The sequence below is a fragment of the Chinchilla lanigera genome, unplaced genomic scaffold, assembly GCF_000276665.1.
Source record: "Chinchilla lanigera isolate Chin_1 unplaced genomic scaffold, ChiLan1.0 scaffold00017, whole genome shotgun sequence".
Classification (NCBI taxonomy): Eukaryota; Metazoa; Chordata; class Mammalia; order Rodentia; family Chinchillidae; genus Chinchilla; species Chinchilla lanigera.
Genome location: NW_004955418.1, coordinates 269,598 through 289,647, shown reverse-complemented (window position 1 = coordinate 289,647; position 20,050 = coordinate 269,598). Strand labels below are relative to the sequence as shown.

The following is a 20,050-nucleotide window of genomic DNA, read 5'->3' as shown; positions in this document are numbered from 1 at the left end:
CAGCATTACTGGAGCTTCCTTTCTGGCCAAACTCATAACATTTTAAATCATCCTGCTGGACTCTTTGTTCTTGATTCTCAATATAAATCTGGCTAAAAGCCCCCAACAATAGCCATGCCATTGCCCCAACGTTTGACTGCCTTGATATTTCTTTTGCCAGATTAACCAGTCCACTGCTGCCCTTAATCTCAGTCTTAGGCAAAGTCTCTGGACACGAGCAAAATGCAAACTTTCTGCCAAGCCATAACACACATCACCTGGAGTCCAACAACCAATGCAGTCCTTCTTCCCAACAGAAACCTCCCAAACCCGGTCTTTACCGGCAGAATTTCTATCAGCTTTCTGGTCTTCTGAGCTCTGACCAGAATCTCCCAGACAGAACAGCCAAAGGTGTTCTAGCAGTTCTCTTTCAGTTGATATCTCTGAACCTTTCCAAACACTTCCCACAAGCCATTTCCAAAGGTTCCTGAACCACATGGTCAGATATAGTCACAGCAACAACCCCACTCCTGGTACCAAATTCTGTCTTGGTTACTTTTCTCTTGTTGCTGGGACAAAATACCTGATGCCCAAAATTAAGGAAGGAAAGGTTTATTTTGCTTACAGTTTGTGGAGGTTTCAGTCCATACTTGGCAGGTTATAAGGCAGAGTGGCACATGGCAGAGGACTACAGCTCATTACGACAGAACACAGCAAAGCAACAAGCACACACACAAGGAAGGAAATGGCCAGAAGCACCCTCTCTCTCTTCCTTACATATGCAAACTATCCACCCCAGGGCGGGTGTAGCTCTCACACCCATAATCAAACTCTAAAAGCCTGCCCCATGGCCGCATGAGGCTTTGGGGGGACACCCAGACACAAACCATAACAGTGGTGCATGCCTGTAATCCCAGTACTTGGGAGGCTGAGGCAGGAGGATTGCTTCAAGTTTGAGGCCAGCCTAAACTACATAGTGAGAGTCCAAATAAATAAATATTTAAAAAGACATGGGCATTGTATTCTTCATGACTTGCCTCCACTTTCCATCATTAGCCCATGTACTGGGCAGGGTCTCCACTTGCTGTCTCCCTTATTCTGCCTGGTTTCCAAAGGCCTGGTTATTTAGGTCTCATTATGTCTGTGGCCAAAGGTTATGTCTGTAGCTTCCAGGGTGTGTTGTTGACACCTAAAACAGTTTGGATGTTTAGTATTTGTATTTGATACAGGCTAGAGGACAGCATAATCTTGGGGGTGTCAGTACTCCAACTAGGCTGGCCACCTACTCTTATTTGTTTACACAAAACACAACAGGTTCAGACCTGATCCCACAGGAAATTTACATACACACTTTGGTTCCATGTTGGGCATTTCTGGAAAGCCTGGAAAATGCCATGTTAGCCCTATAAACACTTCCAGGCCAACTGTGGTGGGAAAGCAAGTTTGGGAGGAGGTGAGCTGGTGTGCTCTGGAGCCAACAGGCCTGGCTCTGTTTGTGTTGGCTGGCTGGAGGTGCATTATAAATGCAGTCAGCCAGAGGCCACACTGCTCCTGAGATTCTTTGCAAGCCTCACTAAGATGAAGCTGCCCGGCCAGGAGGAGCATGAAACTTCCAGTGCTCGTGAAAATGTTTCTGCAGGGGGGCTGGACAGTGACCATGGCTCTAGTCACAGCCCTAGTGGCTCTTCAGAAACACACAGCAGAGAACTGGGGTTACCCAAGGACCCTCCGCTCTTCATTCAGCTGAATGAGCTGCTGGGCTGGCCCGAGGCCCTAGAATGGAGAGAGACAGGCAGGTGAGTGGGACCCAGGCTAATTCTATGAGGCCCTTCCTCTTCCACAACTGGGACCTTCCCCATGATACCCAGCACCTTTTACAGGGCTCCTTCCCACTCCAAATCAGGACTTGTCCTCTCCGTCTTTCTACATTCGATGGTACTCAGCATCTTTGGCAGTCTAGTTTTGAGATCCCTAAGACCTAAAATGAGGGGTGACAGCCCAGGGAGGGGCATACACTGTACCACTGGGCCCAGGACTCCCCCACTGCCTGACCTTCCTTGGCTCCCATGTACCTGCTCCTGGATGTTGAAGAGATTTCCCTAATAACACTGTCTACCTCCCTCCATCACAGGTGGGTGCTGTTTGAGGAGAAGCTGGAGGTGGGTGCAGGGCGGTGGAGTGCCCCCCATGTGCCCACCCTGGCACTGCCCAGCCTCCAGAAGCTCCACAGCCTGCTGGCCAAGGGCCTCGTACTGCTGGACTGTCCAGCTCGGAACCTTCTGGAGCTTGTGGGTAGGATGGGAGCTTTTTCATGGGGCCCTGGATAGACATGCTATTTCCTTGGGATTTCCCCCAGAGTTGTGGAATCTCCTATAGCCTATCCCATGCTCTCCCACCTTGGGGATTGCCCATCTTTGCAACAGGGTGGAACTGGAAATGCAGAGCAGAGAATAATCATCAGTCCTTGTTTTCCTTGAGATTCCTAGAGGGGAAAGAGGGCTGTGCAAGGGGGGAGGGGTTGAAAAGTGAGGTCAGGGAACTTTCAAGAAAAAGTTCCAGCCCCCACATCTGTTCTCCAGAGCAGGTGATCAGAGCGGAGTCACTGAGTCCAGAGCTGAGAGGGCAGCTGCAGGCTTTGCTGTTGCAGAGACCCCAGCATTACATCCAGACCAGGACCTGGCCCTGCTGGGGTGAGAGGCCCCTCTTTGGACCCAGGATCAATGCCCCAGGGTGGGAGGATCTCAGATATCCCCTGCACCTTCCTGAGCCAGGAGTGGCCTAGGGTTGCCTCAGACTTCAACCTAGGACTTGTGGGCAAGAGAAGGCTTGTGGTAATGGTGGTGGGGAAGGAATGGGAGGAACATCAATCTTATACATTAAAAAAATATATACTTTTTAGCTGGGCATGGTAACACATGCTTATTATCCCAGTGCTCGGGAGGCTGAGGCAGGAAGATTGCCGTTGGAGGCCAGCCTGGGCTACATAGTGAGTTCAAGGCCACCCTGAACTATAATGAGACTCTGTCTCCAAAAAAACCAAATAAAGAAATAGATAAATAAAATCCTGCACTTTTTAATTATTCTGTGAAGGGGTGTACTTGGTAGGCATTGTGCCAGGAGCTTTACACAGAGCATCTCATTTAATTTTCACAGTCACCTGGAAGGTAGTAACACAATTCTTTCCATGTTAGTGATGAAAAACAGGCTCAGGGTGCGCTCCTGCTCTCACAGCTTGTCAGGGGAAAAGCTGGCTGGAAAGCCCTGGTGGACCTACCCCCCAGCCGGTACTCTTAACCCTGCATAACCCTGTTTTGTAGGATCTACCCCTCCGAGAAAGGCATCTCTCAATGAGGGTGTGCCTCCAAAGGAACAGGTTTGTGGCCTTTCCTTGGGCAAGGTTGGGCGAGGGGTGAGGCACGAACAGAAGCCCATCCCACCGGATCCCTCCTCACTGGAGATCCTGCCAATATCCCCCTCCCCAAATAACCTCTCCTATTCTGTGCCACCCAGACTCAGAACCCTCTGAGACAGAAGCTGCCTCCAGGGGCCGAGGTAGCTGCTGTGCTAACTGGAGAGCTGGGCTTCCTTCCTCAGCCACTGGGGGCATTTGTGCGACTTCGGGATCCAGTGGTGCTGGGGACGCTCACTGAGTTGCCCCTCCCGAGCAGGTGAGGCTACTGCTTGCGACACTCTCACATCCCGAAGAAAGGCTTCTACTGGGGAGAAGTCTGGTGACGCATTCTCCCAACACAGTTCTCTGTGGGTGTGTGTGTGGGGGTGAGGCACAGGGTCGGGGACTGCGGAGCAGGTGTGCCCATCAGTGTTAGGGGGGCTTTCAGGGAGGTCAGAGCTGGGTTCCAGAAGGCAGGACTACCTATGGGAAATTTCTATCGGGTGATTTCTATCTTTGCATTTGGAGTCAGCCCCTGAGCGTCTCTGAGGGCTGGTTCCTTCTTCAGGTTTTTCTGCCTGCTCCTGGGCCCTGCCATGCCGGGAAGGGGGTATCGTGAGCTGGGTCGAGCAGCAGCTGTCCTCCTCAGTGACCTGGTGAGCTGGGCAGATGTGCACGTGTGCGTGACTTAGCATGCATATAGACTCTCCCTGTGTAGCTAAGTACAATGAGGTAGAGTGTGGCTTTGTGTCTGTAGCCTGGGGACTGAAGTTTCCATGGCTACCAATCTAGCCTGCATTACTGGCAGAGAGCTGGCACACAACAGTCACTGAATGGATGAATACACGCATGCATCAGTGCATGAGTGACCCGTCTACCTATGTAACACGTGTGTCTCCTTTCAGGAAATAAACAAGTGAAAATGCATGTAAGAGTTCAAACCTGCATTTACTGCCGTTCTGTGCTTTTAAACACAGCAATTCCAGCGGTCAGTTCGTCGGGCTAGCAACCTTCAGGACCTTCTGGCTGCCCTGGATGCCTTCCTAGAGGAAGTGACCGTGCTCCCCCCGGGTCGGTGGGACCCAACAGCGCGGATTCTCCCGCCCAAATGCCTGCCCTCGCCGCACAAAAGGTACCTGGAGGCCTTCCTTCCCTGTAGATCCGTACTGCAGGCGGTAAATCTGGAGCAGCTACAGCCGAGCCGGTGATTTCTGCCTTTGCATTTGGAGTCAGACTTCAGTTCTGTGCTACCGTGCTCTCGCTCATGAGGCCTGAATAACCTTAAACAGTTCGGCTTGGCTTTCACCAGGTGCAAGGCGACCTGGACTTTTTTGCCCCATCTCAGTGGCAAGCGCTGTTCCACCCGCGTCGCCCGCGCCCCCAGCGCTCCCCGCAGCCTCCAGCTCTGGGCCACGTGCCCGCTGCAGACCCCGTGCCCCTCGTCCTCAGGTCGCACCCGCCGGAACGGGAGATCCGGGGCCTCTCCGCGTCGTGCGCCGCCGGGGCAGAGCACAGCCCCGGCCGCGGGCCTCAAGGAGCCTGTCCAGAGTTGCAGCGCACTGGTCGGTGAGGCAGCTGAGTGGAGCAGAGGTTGGGGGCCCCGCGGGGGCAGCGGGGAGTCGTGGGGACCGAAGTATGTGCTCACTGCCGCTGCCCGGGCACAGCGGGCCGTGGAGAAGTAGTGGGTGCAAGCATCGGGCGTGGGAGCCCGGATTACTGACGACCTGTGGGGGGAGGCTGTTTGGGGGTCTTGCGCAGGACGTGAGCCGGAAAGCTTCGTGGTACAGCACCGATTTCTTGGACGCCCTGCACCCTCAGTGTTTCTCAGCTGTGCTCTACATCTACCTGGCCACCGTCACTAACGCCATTACTTTCGGGGGTCTGCTGGGAGACGCCACTGATGGTGCCCAAGTAAGCGTCAGTGTCACACCTATACAGCCAGGCCTGTGGGTGGGTGAGGAGGGTCCCAGGAAGCTTGGGTTCTGAGCTGAGGATGCCAAGGTCCTGCTGGCTTCCAGGGAGTGCTGGAAAGTTTCCTGGGAACTGCCTCGGCTGGAGCTGCCTTCTGCCTGCTGGCAGGCCAGCCCCTCACCATCCTCAGCAGCACCGGGCCGGTGCTGGTCTTTGAGCGCCTACTTTTCTCTTTCAGCAGGTAGGAAACCTCCACCTCCCCAACCCTCCCTAGTCACACCGGCACCCTGGTCCTGGTTAGGTCCACAGGAGAGGGTGGGAACTGTCTCTGGTTTGGGGCTACCTACCCTGAGAGGTGGGGAGAAGACACATCTGGCTAGCTCTCGCCCTCACAGAGATCACAACCTGGACTACCTGCCTTTCCGCCTGTGGGTGGGCATCTGGGTGGCCACCTTCTGCCTGGTGCTGGTGGCCACAGAGGCCAGTGTGCTGGTGCGCTACTTCACCCGATTCACAGAGGAAGGCTTCTGTGCCCTCATCAGCCTCATCTTCATCTACGATGCCCTGGGCAAAATGGTGAATTTGACCCATGCATATCCCATCCAAAGGCCTGGGTCCCCTGGCTATGGTTGCTTCTGTCAATACCCAGGCCTACAAGGTGGGTCAGAGAGACAGGGACCTTGGCTAGGTGAGGAGGGTTGTGGGAGGGGTTTCCCCTGGTTAAGCTTAGTAAAGTGGTAAATACTTATCCACCAGCATGTTTTCCTACTCTGAAAAACAAGACAACAGAAAACCCAATATTGTCTTTATTTCTGACCACACTAATAGAAGAACATAGATTATATGTATAGGTGAATTGGCTTCCTAACAGTGAAGCCAAAATTAAACTTACCCACCCAGCCATGGCGGCACTGGACAGGGACTGTCTTGCCTTAGAGGAGCAGAGATAATTATATGCACCAAACAGGCAGCTTACTCCTGAAAGGGGAGAGAGGAAGGGCAGGGCCACACATGCCCAATTTCATCTCCTAAACCTACCAATCAAATAAATCATGGCTGTCTGTGGATGAGAGTGATGGACCAGGTGAAGACAGGCTTGGAGTATTACACGTGCATCTATCCCTCCACACAGAAGGTCTCACCACAACTGAGAAAGAATTGTTCTAACATATGCCAGACTCTGCACTAGGCATGACTAAGACCAGATTTTTCCCTGGTAGAAACACAAATTCCTAAGTAGCTCAGGCATCCAACCAACATTTGCTGAGCAACTGCTGCATCCTGTGCTTGGCACCAGGGATATAGATGAGTAGAGAATTTGAGGGGTTAAGTGTGCGAGGCAATGTCTTGAGCAGTACACATAGAGTTGCAGTGACCTGAGCAGACAGAGGAGTCAGAACTAAGAACTCTCTGGTTTAGCTATACTCAGGTTAGAATCCCATGGGATCCGAGCATGGTGGTGCATGCCTGTAATCCCAGTACTCAGAGGGCTGAGGCAAGCGGATGGTGAGTTCGAGGCCAGCCCGGGCTATGTAGTGAGTTCACGCCAGCCTGAACTGTACAGCAAGACCCTGTCTCAAAAAAAATGTTATAGAATCCTGTGAGGCTGGAGAAGGAGGAATGTACTTGAATTATTCTTTGTTTCTCAGGAAATGAGTCTCAGTGGGCAACAACAAAGCCAAAGAACAGAGATGACATCTTAAGCATGGTGAGGGCTTGCTGCTAAGAGGGTTTGGAAAAGAGAGGGTGACAACCAAACCAGTTAGTGGTTCCCATTTCTTCCCACCCCATTGGCTAGGGAAACACCCATAAGGTCACTGAGGCTCAGCCACTTCCTGTGGTCAAAGAGCCTGGGTCCTGATGTCTCTGTGGGTCCCTCTTCCCTTGCTTACTCTCCTGGACCTTCTCATATGCTGCCATAATCCCATCCTTGACCATCCCTTTACACAGGACCTAGGCCTGGTCAATGCATCTTTGCTGCCTCCATTTGAGTGCACCCAACAGGGAGGCCAACCTCGTGGCCCTGGCTGTCACACAGTCCCAGACATTGCCTTCTTCTCCCTTCTGCTCTTCCTTACCTCCTTCTTCTTTGCTACGGCCTTCAAGCACGTAAAGACAAGTCACTTCTTCCCCTCCGTGGTGAGTGTCACCTTTCCTTCTGTAGGAGAGGCCTATTCTCAGACTTGAGCTCAGTGTGCAAATGGGAAATAGTATGTATGGAAGGGGATGGCAGGTCCAACCCTGACTGAGTGTTCACTGTGTGGCCAGGTGCGCAAAGTGCTCAGCGACTTCTCCTCAGTCCTGGCCATCCTGCTGGGCTGTGGCCTTGATGCATTCCTGGGCCTAGCCACACCGAAGCTCACGGTGCCTACAGAGTTCAAGGTGAAAGCTGGTGGGATGGGGAGGGGAAGGCCAACAGACCCTGCCAAAGGAGATGCATAAATCCTACACCTCTCTTCCTCTAAGCTTCTTTTCCCACTCTTAAAATGGCAATAGTAGTAATAATGGTCTTGCAGGATTACATGTGGTACTGCAGCAGAGACATATGAAGATGTGACCAAAATATCTGGTGAACATTTACATTTTATTACAGTAAAAAACACATTCCTATTAATCTCCCTCAAAATACTCCTCCTTACGTGTGCTACTTTCCTATCATTCTTGCTAGTTTCTGAAGCAGTTCTGGAAGTCCTCTTTCCTAGTGTCTTTATGAGGTGTGGTCTGAAATACGATGAATCCTGCTGCCGAGTGCCATCCAACAGAAAGGCAGGTTCATAAAAACATTACAGTGTGTCCTCATCTGTCTTATTCACTGGATCTGGCACTGTGCAACTTCTGGCTCTTCCCCAAATTTAAAATGACACCGAAAGGTGAAAGTTTTGAATCGATTCAGTACATCAAGGCAGCCATGACAGTGAAACTAATAAAGACTCTCAGGAAAGAGGACTTCCAAAACTGCTTCCGAAAGTAGGAGGAATAGCTGGGCTGGTATAGTAGTGCGAGCCTGTAATCCCTGCACTCTGGGAGGCTGAGGGAGGAGAATTGCAAGTTCAATCTAGCCTGAGCAATTTAGCGATTTAACAATTTAGCAAGACCCTGTCTCACAACTGGAAAAGGTACGTGTGTGCGCGCGCGCATGCTGGGGATATAGCTTAGTGGAATGCAAAGGCCCTGATTTCATTCCCCAGTACCAGGAGAAAAAAAAAAAAAAAAAAGTAAGAAGATAAAAAGAAAGTGGCAAGAATGATGCAAGAAGGCCAAGCAGTGCAGTAGTTCAGCAGGAGCTCAAGTAGCTCAGCAGCGCAGCACCTGCCTGGCAAGCTCGAGGCCCTGAGTTCAATTCCTAGTACCAAAAACAAAAAGTAAAAGAAAAAAAGTTAAAAAAAAAAAAAAAAGACCAAAAAGAATGATGCAAGAGGGAGTATTCTAAGCAAGATTAATGGCAACATGTCTCTCACTGTAATCAATTTTAAACAATTTTTAAACAAACATCCACTGTAGTTTTCAACCACACGTTTTTTGGTAAGTGGAAGAATACTATACATAGTAGCTATTATTATAGGGTAGGGATTAGGAGAATGGGTTGTGGTCAGCCAGCCTTGGGTTTGAGCTCCAGTTCTGCCACTTTTTAGCAGTGTATTAAGCAAGTTACTGCACATTTCTGAGCCTCAATTTCTTAATCTAGTAAATGGAAATAATAAATAACTACAGTTCCTACCCCATAGGTTGTTTTGAGGTTTACAGAACATCATAGGATAAAGCACTTCTTACTGTGCCTGGCACATACCAAGTCCTCAGTAAACGTTAGTCATTGTTGCTATGGGCTCTCCCCACCCTTAGTGTGGCCACTCCACTACTCCCCACTCTCCACTTCGTACCCCTCATTGCCTGCTCTGATCCAATAAAGCTGGACAGCCTTTTCCAGAGCGTGATGGTGGGGAGGACAAGGCTTTGTACCAATTTCTCGACTTTGCCTGCATAATTTGGAGAGTTTCCCGAGCTTCTCCCAAGACAAGAAAGCATAGAAACTCCATTTGGAGCAGCCTCAGGAACCAGAACCCCAAGCAGCAAACTGGCCCCCCTCCCACACACAGACGCTTATAATCACAGCAGACGCAGACACACCCAGTCCTGCCCCTCCCCTGCCCCAGATCAAGGCACGTCTAAACCTGAATTGCCCTACCCTGGATGGGAGTGTGATGCCTAAGGAGGAAGGCTCTATGTACTGTACCAAGAAGTGTGGGCAGGCCTCAACCATCAATTCTTCTTCCAAGGAGGGAGGGATCCTGGGAACCAAAGTCCTGGGACCCTTTGTATGGACTAAGAGCCCAGCTACTCCCCCTCCACCTGCCCTCTTAAAGTGCTTGGATATTCTGAACCAGCTGTGCACTAACACACACTCGCACACACGTGTGCACACACACACACACACACACACACACACACACACGCTCCCAACTAGCATCCTGTGTCTTGGAGAGGGAGTCAGGTTGTGGAAAGTGCCAAGGCATGGGTATGCAGGTGAGGCACTCTTGGGAGACCCTCTCGAATCTGTCATGGCATCCCCTCCCCCAGCCCACACTCCCTGGGCGTGGCTGGCTGGTATCACCTTTTGGAGCCAACCCGTGGTGGTTAAGTGTGGCAGCTGCCCTGCCTGCCCTGCTGCTGTCTATCCTTATCTTCATGGACCAGCAGATCACAGCAGTCATCCTCAACCGTGCAGAATATAAGCTGCAGGTAAGATCTTCTGGGTAAGGCCAGCCTAGACCAAGGGACAGAAGCTCCAGATGGTATCCAGGCTTCTTCCCTCTCCCCGAAAAGGACAGAGGGCTGAGGGCCAGGCTAGCATCATCCTTGTCCATTACTCCTTCTGTATGTTCCTGCCCTTGCAGAAAGGAGCTGGCTTCCATTTGGACCTCTTTTGTGTGGCTGTGCTGATTCTGCTCACATCAACACTTGGGCTGCCCTGGTATGTGTCAGCCACTGTCATCTCCTTGGCCCACATGGACAGTCTTCGGAGAGAAAGCAGAGCCTGTGCCCCTGGGGAGGCCCCCAGCTTCCTGGGCATCAGGTGAGGACACTATTCAGGAGACTGGAGTGAAGGGTGGGCAATAAGGTGGGGTATGGGGTACATGGCAGGGTAGCTTGAGCAGCTTAAATTCTAAGTTTGTGCCCCAAGAGCACTGCACTGGGGTAAGTGGGTAGACCCTCGGCTTGAGATAGGTGAGTTAGCTCTTTCCTCTTCAAGCCATGGGAACAAGGAGGGGCCTCAAGAGAAGCATCACCTATACAAGGGTGGAGGCAGCCAGGGCTGAAGTGGAGGGTGAGGTGCCACTGATTCCAACTCAGTGCAGAAGCACATGGTTGGTGTTACAAAGGAATCCAATTCTGGAACTGTTGAAACCCAATTCCACTGCCTAAAGCATATGAAATCAAGTTTGTAGGTTGTGATATATAAATCTTTACAATAGTATAAAATTATAAAATTTCCATCAAAGTGAAAACAAAGAGTGACTATGAAACTGAACTGACGGAAAGGCCTGGGAACCCTCATGTTAAGTGTTCTGCCCCTGGCTGTCCACTATTTTTTTTTATAAGATGCTAAGGTCTTCTCCTTGCCAGATAACCTATTGAGGATCCTTCTGTTTTCTTCTGGGTGCCAGGGTGTACACTGGTGTGTGGTCAGGGACTCCAGCTTGAGCTCTCAGGGCTCTTCCAGACTTCACCTCATTTTGCCTTCTCCCCACAGGGAGCAGAGGCTGACAGGCCTGGTGGTGTTCATTCTCACTGGCCTCTCCATCTTCCTGGCACCTGTACTCAAGGTACCTCTGAGACCAGGCCCCGGGTCGGTACACTAATAACAAGTATGGCAAAGACAGGCACTGGCTAAGCACTCACTTGTGACAGGCGTGGTGTCTCCCTCACTGTGCGGTCTCATGGAGCCCTTGCATTAACCCAGAGAGGATGCTGTACTTTAAACATGGGAAACGGGAAGCAAGTAAAGTGCTGCAAGAACCCACCAAGAAACTAGGTATGGTGATAGGCACCTTAGTCCCAGCATTCTGGAGGCTGAGGCAGGAGGATCACATGGTTGATGTTACAAAGGAATGTTACAAAGGCTGAGGCAGGAGGATCACAGGAGGCCAGCTTGGGCTACAAAGTGAGTTCAAGCCCAGCCTGAACTGCACAGTGAGACCCTGTCTCAAAAAAAATATAAAAATTTAAAAAATTAAAAAGGCCAAATGAGTCAGTTTCTCAGATCTATGTGAGAAACCAAACTCTTATCCAGTAGGTTTCTGTCCAGTGGAGCAAGCTGTGAGCATGTCACCCATCCCTGGTCCAAGTACTACCCATGATGAGCCTATGTATGATTGTCATAGCCTAGAAAAGCTTTGAGACAAAAACCCTTTCTTCTCTCTCAGTAGAGGTTTAGAGAACTCTGCGTGCTGCCTCTGCTAGGCCCCTAAAAGAAGTGGGAGCAGGGGGCTTTGAAAAGTATTATGAAACCAAGCCCTTACCAACAACACACACACAGGAACAAAAACTAAGTAACAAGGAAGAGCAAATAGGTATTACAAGCCAAGACAGCAAAGTACTCAAGGAGGGTGTGGAGAGTGTCAGACAGGAGTCACTGGCAGGGCAACAAGAGACAAGAGGTTAGAAGAGGGAAAGGTCATTCAGGCTGAGTGAGAGTGATGAAGGAGAAAGAGCCAGATGGACTGGATCAACCTCTTACGAATTAGGTGACTCTCATAAACCTTATGCTAAGCACCATTCCAGGCACTGGGAATATAGTGATGATCAAAGGAGATAATGTCTCGGTCCTTACAGTCTGGTGAGAGAAGACAGATTTTACAAAATTAAAACAAAAATAGGATAACTTCAGGGAGTGATAACTTCTTTGAAAAATAAAAGAGGGTAAGGTGATTGAGAGTACCAGAGGCTATTTCACATTGGTCTAGCAAGGTCTTTCTGGGGTGTCATGAGAAGAGGCACAAAGTCTGGAGGAAGAAACATCTTGGTGGAAGGGACACCTAAGCAAAAGACGGCAAGGTGCTAGGCACAGTGGTGCATGCCTACAACCCCAGAACTGAGGGAGGCTGAGTCAGTAGGGTTACAAGTTTGAGTCATGTTGCTAAGGCAATTTAGCAAGAGCCTGTCTCAGAAGCTGGGTGTGGTGGCGCATGCCTGTAATCCCAGCATTTGGGAGGCTGAGGCAGGAGGATCACTGGGAGTTCAAGACCAGCCTGGGCTATATAGTGAGTTGAAGACCAGCTTGGACTGTATAGTGAGACCCTGTCTCACCACCCCCAAAATAAAAATAAAAATAGAAAAAATGCAAAATAAGAGGGAGTAGGGGGTATAGCTCAATGAGAGCTCACCTTTGGGTTGGATCCCAGTACTGGAAAAAGTGCCCATCTGATTGATGTGAAGTCAATGAGATGAGGCATGTAAAATGTGAAGGGAAAGGAAAAGCCTGGGCTGACTCAGATGCTGGACGATGGGCTTGGAGTCTGAGGTGGGGCATTTGGGTGGCTGAAGGAGGTAACCCCCTTTACTAGCTCTCTACTTCCTTCTGCCAGTTCATCCCAATGCCTGTGCTCTATGGAATCTTTCTGTACATGGGGGTTGCAGCACTTAGCAGCATCCAGGTGAGCCCATTAAAATCACCTAACAACCCCACTTCTGCCTCACCCTTCAGCTCCCCTCCTATTGCATCTTCCTGCCTCTCCTGGGCACAGGGACTACTGCCATGCTCTGGATGGGGAGAAGGCCAAGGGAGCATTCTGGCCCTTCTGCTCTGTGGGCTGGTATAGCTAATAATGACACCCTCCAGGCCCTGGTTTCTTTTTCCTCTCATTTCCCCAGTTTGTGAAGAGAGTGCAGCTACTGTTGATGCCAGCAAAACACCAGCCAGACCTGCTGCTCTTGCGGCATGTGCCTCTGAACAAAGTACACCTCTTCACTGCCATCCAGCTTGTCTGCCTAGGTCTGCTTTGGATAATCAAGTCTACCCCTGCAGCCATCATCTTCCCCCTTATGGTGACTTGGGGCAGGGCTGGGCAGTAGTAGGGGCTTCGGGGAGACTCTGAGCTTGGGAGAGTGGCTGAGACCTCCACAAGAGGAAGATCCTCTCCTGTCTGGATTTTCCTGGCCCTTCCTGGTTGGAAATATTAAGACACCCTCCCCCCAAAAAGATGGGGGATACTTGCAGATGGACTAGTCCTGGCAGACCTGATCAACTTCTTTTCCAACTTCTTTGGGTCAATGTATGAATCCAGAAGAAAACTGGGAGATCCTGGGAAAGGGAATCCTGACATTTTTGTTATGCAGTGAGGGGTAACACAGAGGAGGGCACTGCAGTTGTGCAACCTCTGGGCTGTTACTAATCTCTCAGGGCCTCAACTTCTTTCCCTGTGTGATGGAAATATTTGTTGTGTTTACCTTACAGGAATATGTTAGCCTTCTATGAAATGATACTCAATACTTAGCCCATAGGAAGTGCTCAATAAAGGTTAGAATTGTTAATGTTCCTGCTGTTGTTGCTGAAAACCTTGTGTTTGTTTCTATTCCTGCAGTTGCTGGGCCTGGTGGGTGTCCGAAAGGCACTAGAGTGGGTCTTCTCAGCACAGGAACTCCTCTGGCTGGATGAGCTCATGCCACAGGAGGAAAGTATTCCTGAGAAGGGACTGGAGCCAGAGCATTCATTTGGTGGAGATGAAAGCGAAGATGTGAGTTCCAGGTTGGGTCCTCCCAGAGGAATCACAGGGGTTGGGAGAGCACTCTTGACCAGAAGTTGTCTTTAAAGCTTAATATCTCCACTAAGCCTGAAGATCTGATCAACACAATCATTCCCCTTAGCTCTGTATTGACATAGGCAGAATGAAGGGGTGTTTCTCATAGTGCCAGGGCTCTAGTTTACGATACTGTGAGAGTGGACAGTACTGGGCTGCAGGCTCTCTTTCTCAACCCTGATCTGGGCCAGGGATGTAGCTCAGTGGCACAGCACCTGCCTGGAAAGAACAAGGTCCTGAGTTCAATTCTCAGCACACGCACACACACACACAAAGAAAAAAATAAAAAAGAAAAGAAAATTAACCCTGATCTTTGCTTTGTGTCGCGGTGGATTTTTATCATGTCTTTGGGTCCCATCCTCATCTCTTGTCTCTGTCTGTCTCTCCCTCTCTCTACCCTACCGTCTTTTACAGTCAGAGCTTATGTATCAACCAAAAGTTCCAGAAATCAACATCTCTGTAAATTAGTTGGAGCAAGAGTCTGGGAGTGGAGATCCTACAGAACCGATCATAAGGTAAGGGTAGGAGGCAAGTAAGTATTTCTGGTGCTGAGGATGGGGAGATATGGGCTCAGACCTTGGAAAACTCCTGCATATTGACCATCTGTTTCCTCTTCATACTCCAGTCCCTCATGAACCCTAGAGCTGGAGAAGAAACAGCAAGGTCTACCCAGAGGGAAGAATCAAATAGGCAAGGTACCTAGGCTTGACTCCCCGCCATTCTGAGGTTGCCAGTAGAGGGAGCACCAGTTCACACCAAATAGGATGGTGAGAGGGAGGGGACAGAGGAGGATGAGAGGAAGAGCAATGACCAATGAATGCACAGGAGATGAGGGAAGGGACAGTGCTCTGCTCTGTCCCCTTACTCAGGAGGTCCCCTTTAGGCTGCTGTGAACCACACTCTAGACAAGTGGAGGGATTCTTTTGTTTGTTTGTTTGTTTGTTTTTGTTTTTTTCTGGTACCGGGAATCGAACTCAGGATCTCGTGCTTGCCAGGCAGGCGCTGTGCCACTGAGCTAAATCCCCAGCCCCTAAGTGGAGGGATTCTTTACTCCTCGCCTTCTCTGCCTTCCATTTTCTTCATCCATAAATCATTTTTCTGAGGTATATCAAATATACCTATTACAGAGTTTTTAGGTACTCTAAATACAGTAGTGAGTAGAGCAACCATAGTCTCTGACCTTGGGAAGTTTAAATCTCAGTGAAAGAGTGAGCAGACAAATAGGCAACTCTTAGTGGGATAGTGCCAGATGAGGGAAGTACGGGGGAGCAGAGAAACCTCTAACCCTTCTCAGAGAACAGTAAAGGTGGGATGGTTGAGATTAAGGAAAGTGTGTAACAGGAAGTCCCCCATAACTTGAACAATGAATAGCAGGTAGGCAAGATAAGATGAAGGGAAATATGTTCTAAGCAGAAGCTACAGCACATCCAAGAGCCTGGAACTGTTTGCTCTTGCTAAGGTTAACCTTTTTTTTGGCCCCAGAACACCTTCTTCTCCATGCCTCTACAAGTTCAAGAATACAAGAGTCCCCACTACTTGCAATGGAAAGTTGAGGGGACTAGAGAGAGAGAGTAATTCAATGGTTTGCCTGGAGCAAGATTCCCTGGGCTTTCCTTATCACCTAATACTCCCTTTGCTCTGCTCTTTGCTTTATTTTGTCCCCGAGCACTTGCTCTGGCCTCATGGTGCCTTCTCTCAGTTCACAGGTGTTTACTCAGAAAGTCAGGACATTGTTCGCCTTTGACTTAGTTGCCAGATGCTGTCGGCTGGGGACCTGAAACAATGAGGCAGGACTGAAGAACAGTTGGCAAAGATGCCAGTCACCTCCTGAGCTGGCAGTGGTGGAAGTAGCAAGGAGCAAGTAGATTTGCTGGTGCTTAGGGAAGGCTGGTGAGCCAGAGGGACTGACCATTCATTTACTCTCTGCCCATTAAAGGGACTATTAGGGCTTGTGTCTAGATGTTTCCCCAAAGCCTCATGCAGTCATAATTGGGGTTTTATAGAGGTGGCTGGATCTAGAGTGTGACTGATTCATGGTGCAATGCTGGGATTAAGGGTGGGTGATTACTAAATCAGTTCACTGATCTAGACTCAATAGCCTAGATGGAGTACAACAAAAGGGGCAGAAAAAAGCTGCTAAAATCACTTGCTTGCTTTGCTACCTTCTGCCCACCATGAACTGTTTTTCTTCTGTGATGCCTATCTGCCATGCACCACCCTGCCTTGAAGCCAGCTGATTATGGACTGAAAGCTCTACAAACTGAGCCAAATAAACCTTTCCTCCTTAACTTTGGGTGTTGGGTATTTTTGTCTTAGCAATGAGAAGAGTAACTAATACAGGGACCTGAGCCCAAGAGCCCTTCACATTTTGAACTTTCTGTTCCCATAGATTTCATTTTATAGGATGTTTGGGGAGGGGGTCATCTTTTCTATTTGCAAAAGGAAGAAAAAGATCCTTTTCCATGATAAGTACTCTTCTATTTGGAACAGTTTTTTACACATATGCAAATAGATTTTTAAAATGTTTTGTTGGTGACAAAGATAAATGAGGCTACTAGAAAATACTGAAACATTATAGAAATATACATGTATATATATTTTTTGTGGTACTGGGAACTGAACCCACTGAGCATTTTTATTTTTGCAGTACTAGAGGGCTAAACCCAAAGCCTTACTGCTGAGTTATATCCCCAGCCCACTTATTATTTTTTTATTTTGAAGCAGCATCTCCCTAAAGTTGCCCAGGTTGGGCTTGAACTTGCAGTCCTCATGCCTAAGTGCATACCTGGCTCAGAAGTGTATAATTTTGAAATGGAAATCATCCTAGAAATAACCATTGTCAGAGCTGGGTGTGGTGGTGCACCCTTGTATTCCCAGTACTCGGGAGGCTAAGGCAGGAAGATCATTGCGAGTTTGAGACCAGCCTGGGCTACAAAGTGAGCTGAAGGCCAGCCTGACTGCATATCAAGATCCTGTCTCAAAAAGACCGAAAAAAAATTGCATTGAATATTTTCTTCATGTCAGCACACATGTATCCATCTCATTGATATTATAAGTACAAAAAGATATAATATATACAAAAGAGTACATAAAATGTCTTCTTCAAATGCAAGAATTTCTCCAGAATATACACCTAGGAGTGGAAGTCAGGAAAAACAATGAGAAGAAAAACTTGTATATCCAACACTTCGGTTAATAAACAGGATATGTCTAGTACGTAGGTGTCTTTCCCACATTGCATCACCCTTCTAGGTAAACATTATCAGGTTGGGGTTATAGCTTAGTGGTACAGTACTTGCCTAGTATGTGCAAGGCCCTAGGTTCAATCCCTAGCACCACAAATAAAAGTAGATAAACACTATCCTAAATTTTACGGTAATTATTTAAAAATAATTTAACTCCTCCATATATATCCTTATATTATTATAACTATTGTTATTGTTCTTCTTCTTATTATTATTACTACTACTATTTGGTCCTGGGAATTGAACCCAGGGCCTTCACATGGAGCTACAACTTCAGCCCCTTTTATTTATTTATTTGTTTGTTTTGTCTTTTTGGGACAGGGTCTTGCTATGCAGTTCAAGCTGGCTTTGAACTTGCAGTGATCCTCCTGCCTCATCCTCCCAAGTGCTAGGATTATAGGCATGCACCACCATGCCTTTTAAGAAAAAATATTAAAAAATGTTTTGAGACAGGGTCTTTGCTAAGTTGCCAAGATGCCCAGGCTGGACTGAAATTTGGAATCTTCCTTCCTCAGCATCCTAGAGTGCTGAAATTACAGACATGCAACACTACAACCAGCTGTCTTACATATTTTTGAATGTTATGTAAATGGAATCATAGTGTAGGAATTACTCTGTGACTGCTTTATTTATTTATTTATTTATTTGAGCTGGGAATCAAACTCAGGACCTTGCACTTGCCAGGCAGGCACTGTGCCACTGAACTATAGCCCTGCTCTGTGACTGCTTCTTTCACTCAACATTGATTTGAGAATCAATCATTTTGATGCATATAGTTGTAGTTTATATAATTTCATTGCTTTGCAGCATTCCACTGTATGACTCGACCATAATTCAGTTATCCAAATTCTATTGACTCAAAGAATGCACTGGTGAAATCACTGGGACTTCGTATTTGCTCTGTGGAAAGTTTAAATGCATTCAAATTATTTAATTTTCAGGCTTTTTATATTTTTCTTCAACCAGTTCTGGCAAACTACATTTGTCTAGGAATCTATTTTTACTCTGAGTAATTAATTTAAAGATAACAGTATGCAATGTATTAACCATTATTACTCTATTATTGTTTTGAAATTTGTTTTATTTTTTTCTCTTTAAAATAAAAAAATAGTTTTAAAAAAGGAATCTATTTTTTTCTTTGTGTGGAGCTGCGGGTAGAACTCAGGGCCTTGTGGTTCTCTACTACTAAGCCAAATCCCCAGCTCTGCAATCTCTTCATTTTCTACGTCTTTACCTATTGATAAAGTTAGTGTAATAACCTTTATTTGTTTACTCTCTAGCATATTGGGCAGCTGTGTTTTCTGTATCACTTTTAATATTATTTAATAAAAATTTCAAAACAAGATAATAGGAGAGTAACAATAATTAATACATTATGTGTTATCATCAGAGTACTCAAGAGTACAAGATATAGGCATAAAATATTGTGCAAATACTATTAGCACAAACTTTTGTTTTCTATGAACTAAGAGAAACTAGCAGTATAACTATCTTGTTTATATTATATATATATATACACACACGTTTCCTTTTTCTCATCACACTTTTTTTCTTTTGAACAGTTTCTTCTTAGTTTACAGTATCTATTGTACATTTCTGGCCCTATTTACTCGTTCAGCTTCTCACACTAGTGAGACTAGTGTTTACACATGTGGGTCTGATTTATTTCACTTGTGAGTACGGTCTCCAGTTGCATCTATTTACATATAAAAGTCTCAAGTTTATCCTTCTTTATGGCTGAATAGTACTCCATTATATAGAAAAACACATCTTTTTTATCCATTCTTTGGTTGATGGGCATTTGGGTTTGCATTCTATTTTTGGTGGTGTTGTTCTCAGTTTCTCTTATCACAGTGTATTCTATCAGTCTTCAAAAACTTCATTTTTTCTGGTGAATACAGTACTTTTATTTCATTAATTTCTGCTCTTTTGTTACTTCTCTCCTGTTTTCTTTAGGTTTATTCTGTTGTTTTTCTAACTTCTTAGTTCCTTGAGTCCTTTTTTAAAAAATTTTTTTTCTAGACAGGGTCTTGCCATGTAGTTCAGGCTGGTCTTGAACTCACTATGTAGCCCAGGCTGGCCTTGAACATGTGCTGATCCTCCTGCCTCAGCCTCCTGAGTGCTGGGATTATAGGTGTGCACCACCACACCTGACTATAGAGCTGAATTCTATTAAAGGGCTTCCCAGGGAGCAACAGATTGTTCATTCATGTATCCATTCAACAAATATGTGTTAAATAGCTATTACAGAAGGGACCATTAAAAAATAGAAGGGGAAAAAAATGGAAACAAAGCTTTTGTAAATAAAGAGGGTAAGAGGGGTTGAATGGAGGGGATGGGAGTGGGAAAAAAGAAGCAAGATATATCACATACAGGTACAAATTCCCTATGATAAATGTTATCATTATGTGTATCTAAAGTATACCAATACAACAAAAAAATGCACAAAAATATCAACCCCCCAAACACACACACACACACACACACACACACACACACACACACAAATAACAGGGCTGGGAATATAGCTCAGTGGCACAAGCACCTGCTTGGTAAGCGCAAGGTCCTGAGTTCGATTCTTGGTACCCACCCAAAAAACCCCCCCAACACACAGGGAGCTGCGGGTGGGGAGCGCCAGCCTTCTGGCTGGCTAGCTTCCTGCCTGCTGGCTCCCGGAGGGTGGGCCCCCAGCGCACGGGGAGCCTCGGGCGGGGAGCGCCGGTCTTTGG

The 20,050-nt window shown here is 47.6% G+C and overlaps 2 protein-coding genes across 8 annotated transcripts in view; one reads left to right on the top strand and one right to left on the bottom strand.

Moving 5' to 3' along the window:
• Window positions 1-20,050, bottom strand: part of Hbegf (heparin-binding EGF-like growth factor) — a 61,481-nt gene that overhangs the window by 31,693 nt on the left and 9,738 nt on the right. The window lies entirely within an intron of this gene.
• On the top strand, window positions 973-16,265 carry Slc4a9 (solute carrier family 4, sodium bicarbonate cotransporter, member 9). 6 transcript variants are annotated; one of them, XR_001233497.1, is made up of 23 exons: window positions 977-1,775; window positions 2,111-2,271; window positions 2,559-2,669; window positions 3,297-3,352; window positions 3,490-3,647; window positions 3,939-4,026; window positions 4,348-4,502; window positions 4,820-4,936; window positions 5,107-5,281; window positions 5,389-5,522; window positions 5,677-5,939; window positions 6,931-6,989; window positions 7,232-7,420; window positions 7,550-7,663; window positions 9,857-10,018; window positions 10,174-10,352; window positions 11,031-11,103; window positions 12,865-12,933; window positions 13,151-13,324; window positions 13,861-14,013; window positions 14,491-14,591; window positions 14,702-14,771; window positions 15,776-16,265. XR_001233497.1 is itself a non-coding variant. In XM_013512900.1 (22 exons), exons 1-21 carry the CDS (start codon window positions 1,558-1,560, stop codon window positions 14,542-14,544), a joined length of 2,715 nt encoding a protein of 904 aa, XP_013368354.1. In that variant the 5' UTR covers window positions 977-1,557; the 3' UTR covers window positions 14,545-14,591; window positions 15,776-16,265. The 6 variants fall into 6 exon arrangements, 5 of the variants coding, with proteins under 5 accessions (XP_013368357.1, XP_013368355.1, XP_013368356.1 ...); XM_013512900.1 differs by lacking the exon at window positions 14,702-14,771 and having other exon boundaries at window positions 5,824-5,939; XM_013512899.1 differs by lacking the exon at window positions 14,702-14,771.

Excerpts from the sequence above, each read along its gene's own strand:
- Slc4a9 (XM_013512899.1), top strand. The coding sequence starts at position 1,558 with ATGAAGCTGCCCGGCCAGGAGGAGCATGAAACTTCCAGTGCTCGTGAA. Across the intron at positions 2,272-2,558 it reads GAACCTTCTGGAGCTTGTGG|AGCAGGTGATCAGAGCGGAG; the intron begins GTAGGATGGGAG and ends TCTGTTCTCCAG. Across the intron at positions 14,014-14,490 it reads GTGGAGATGAAAGCGAAGAT|TCAGAGCTTATGTATCAACC; the intron begins GTGAGTTCCAGG and ends CGTCTTTTACAG.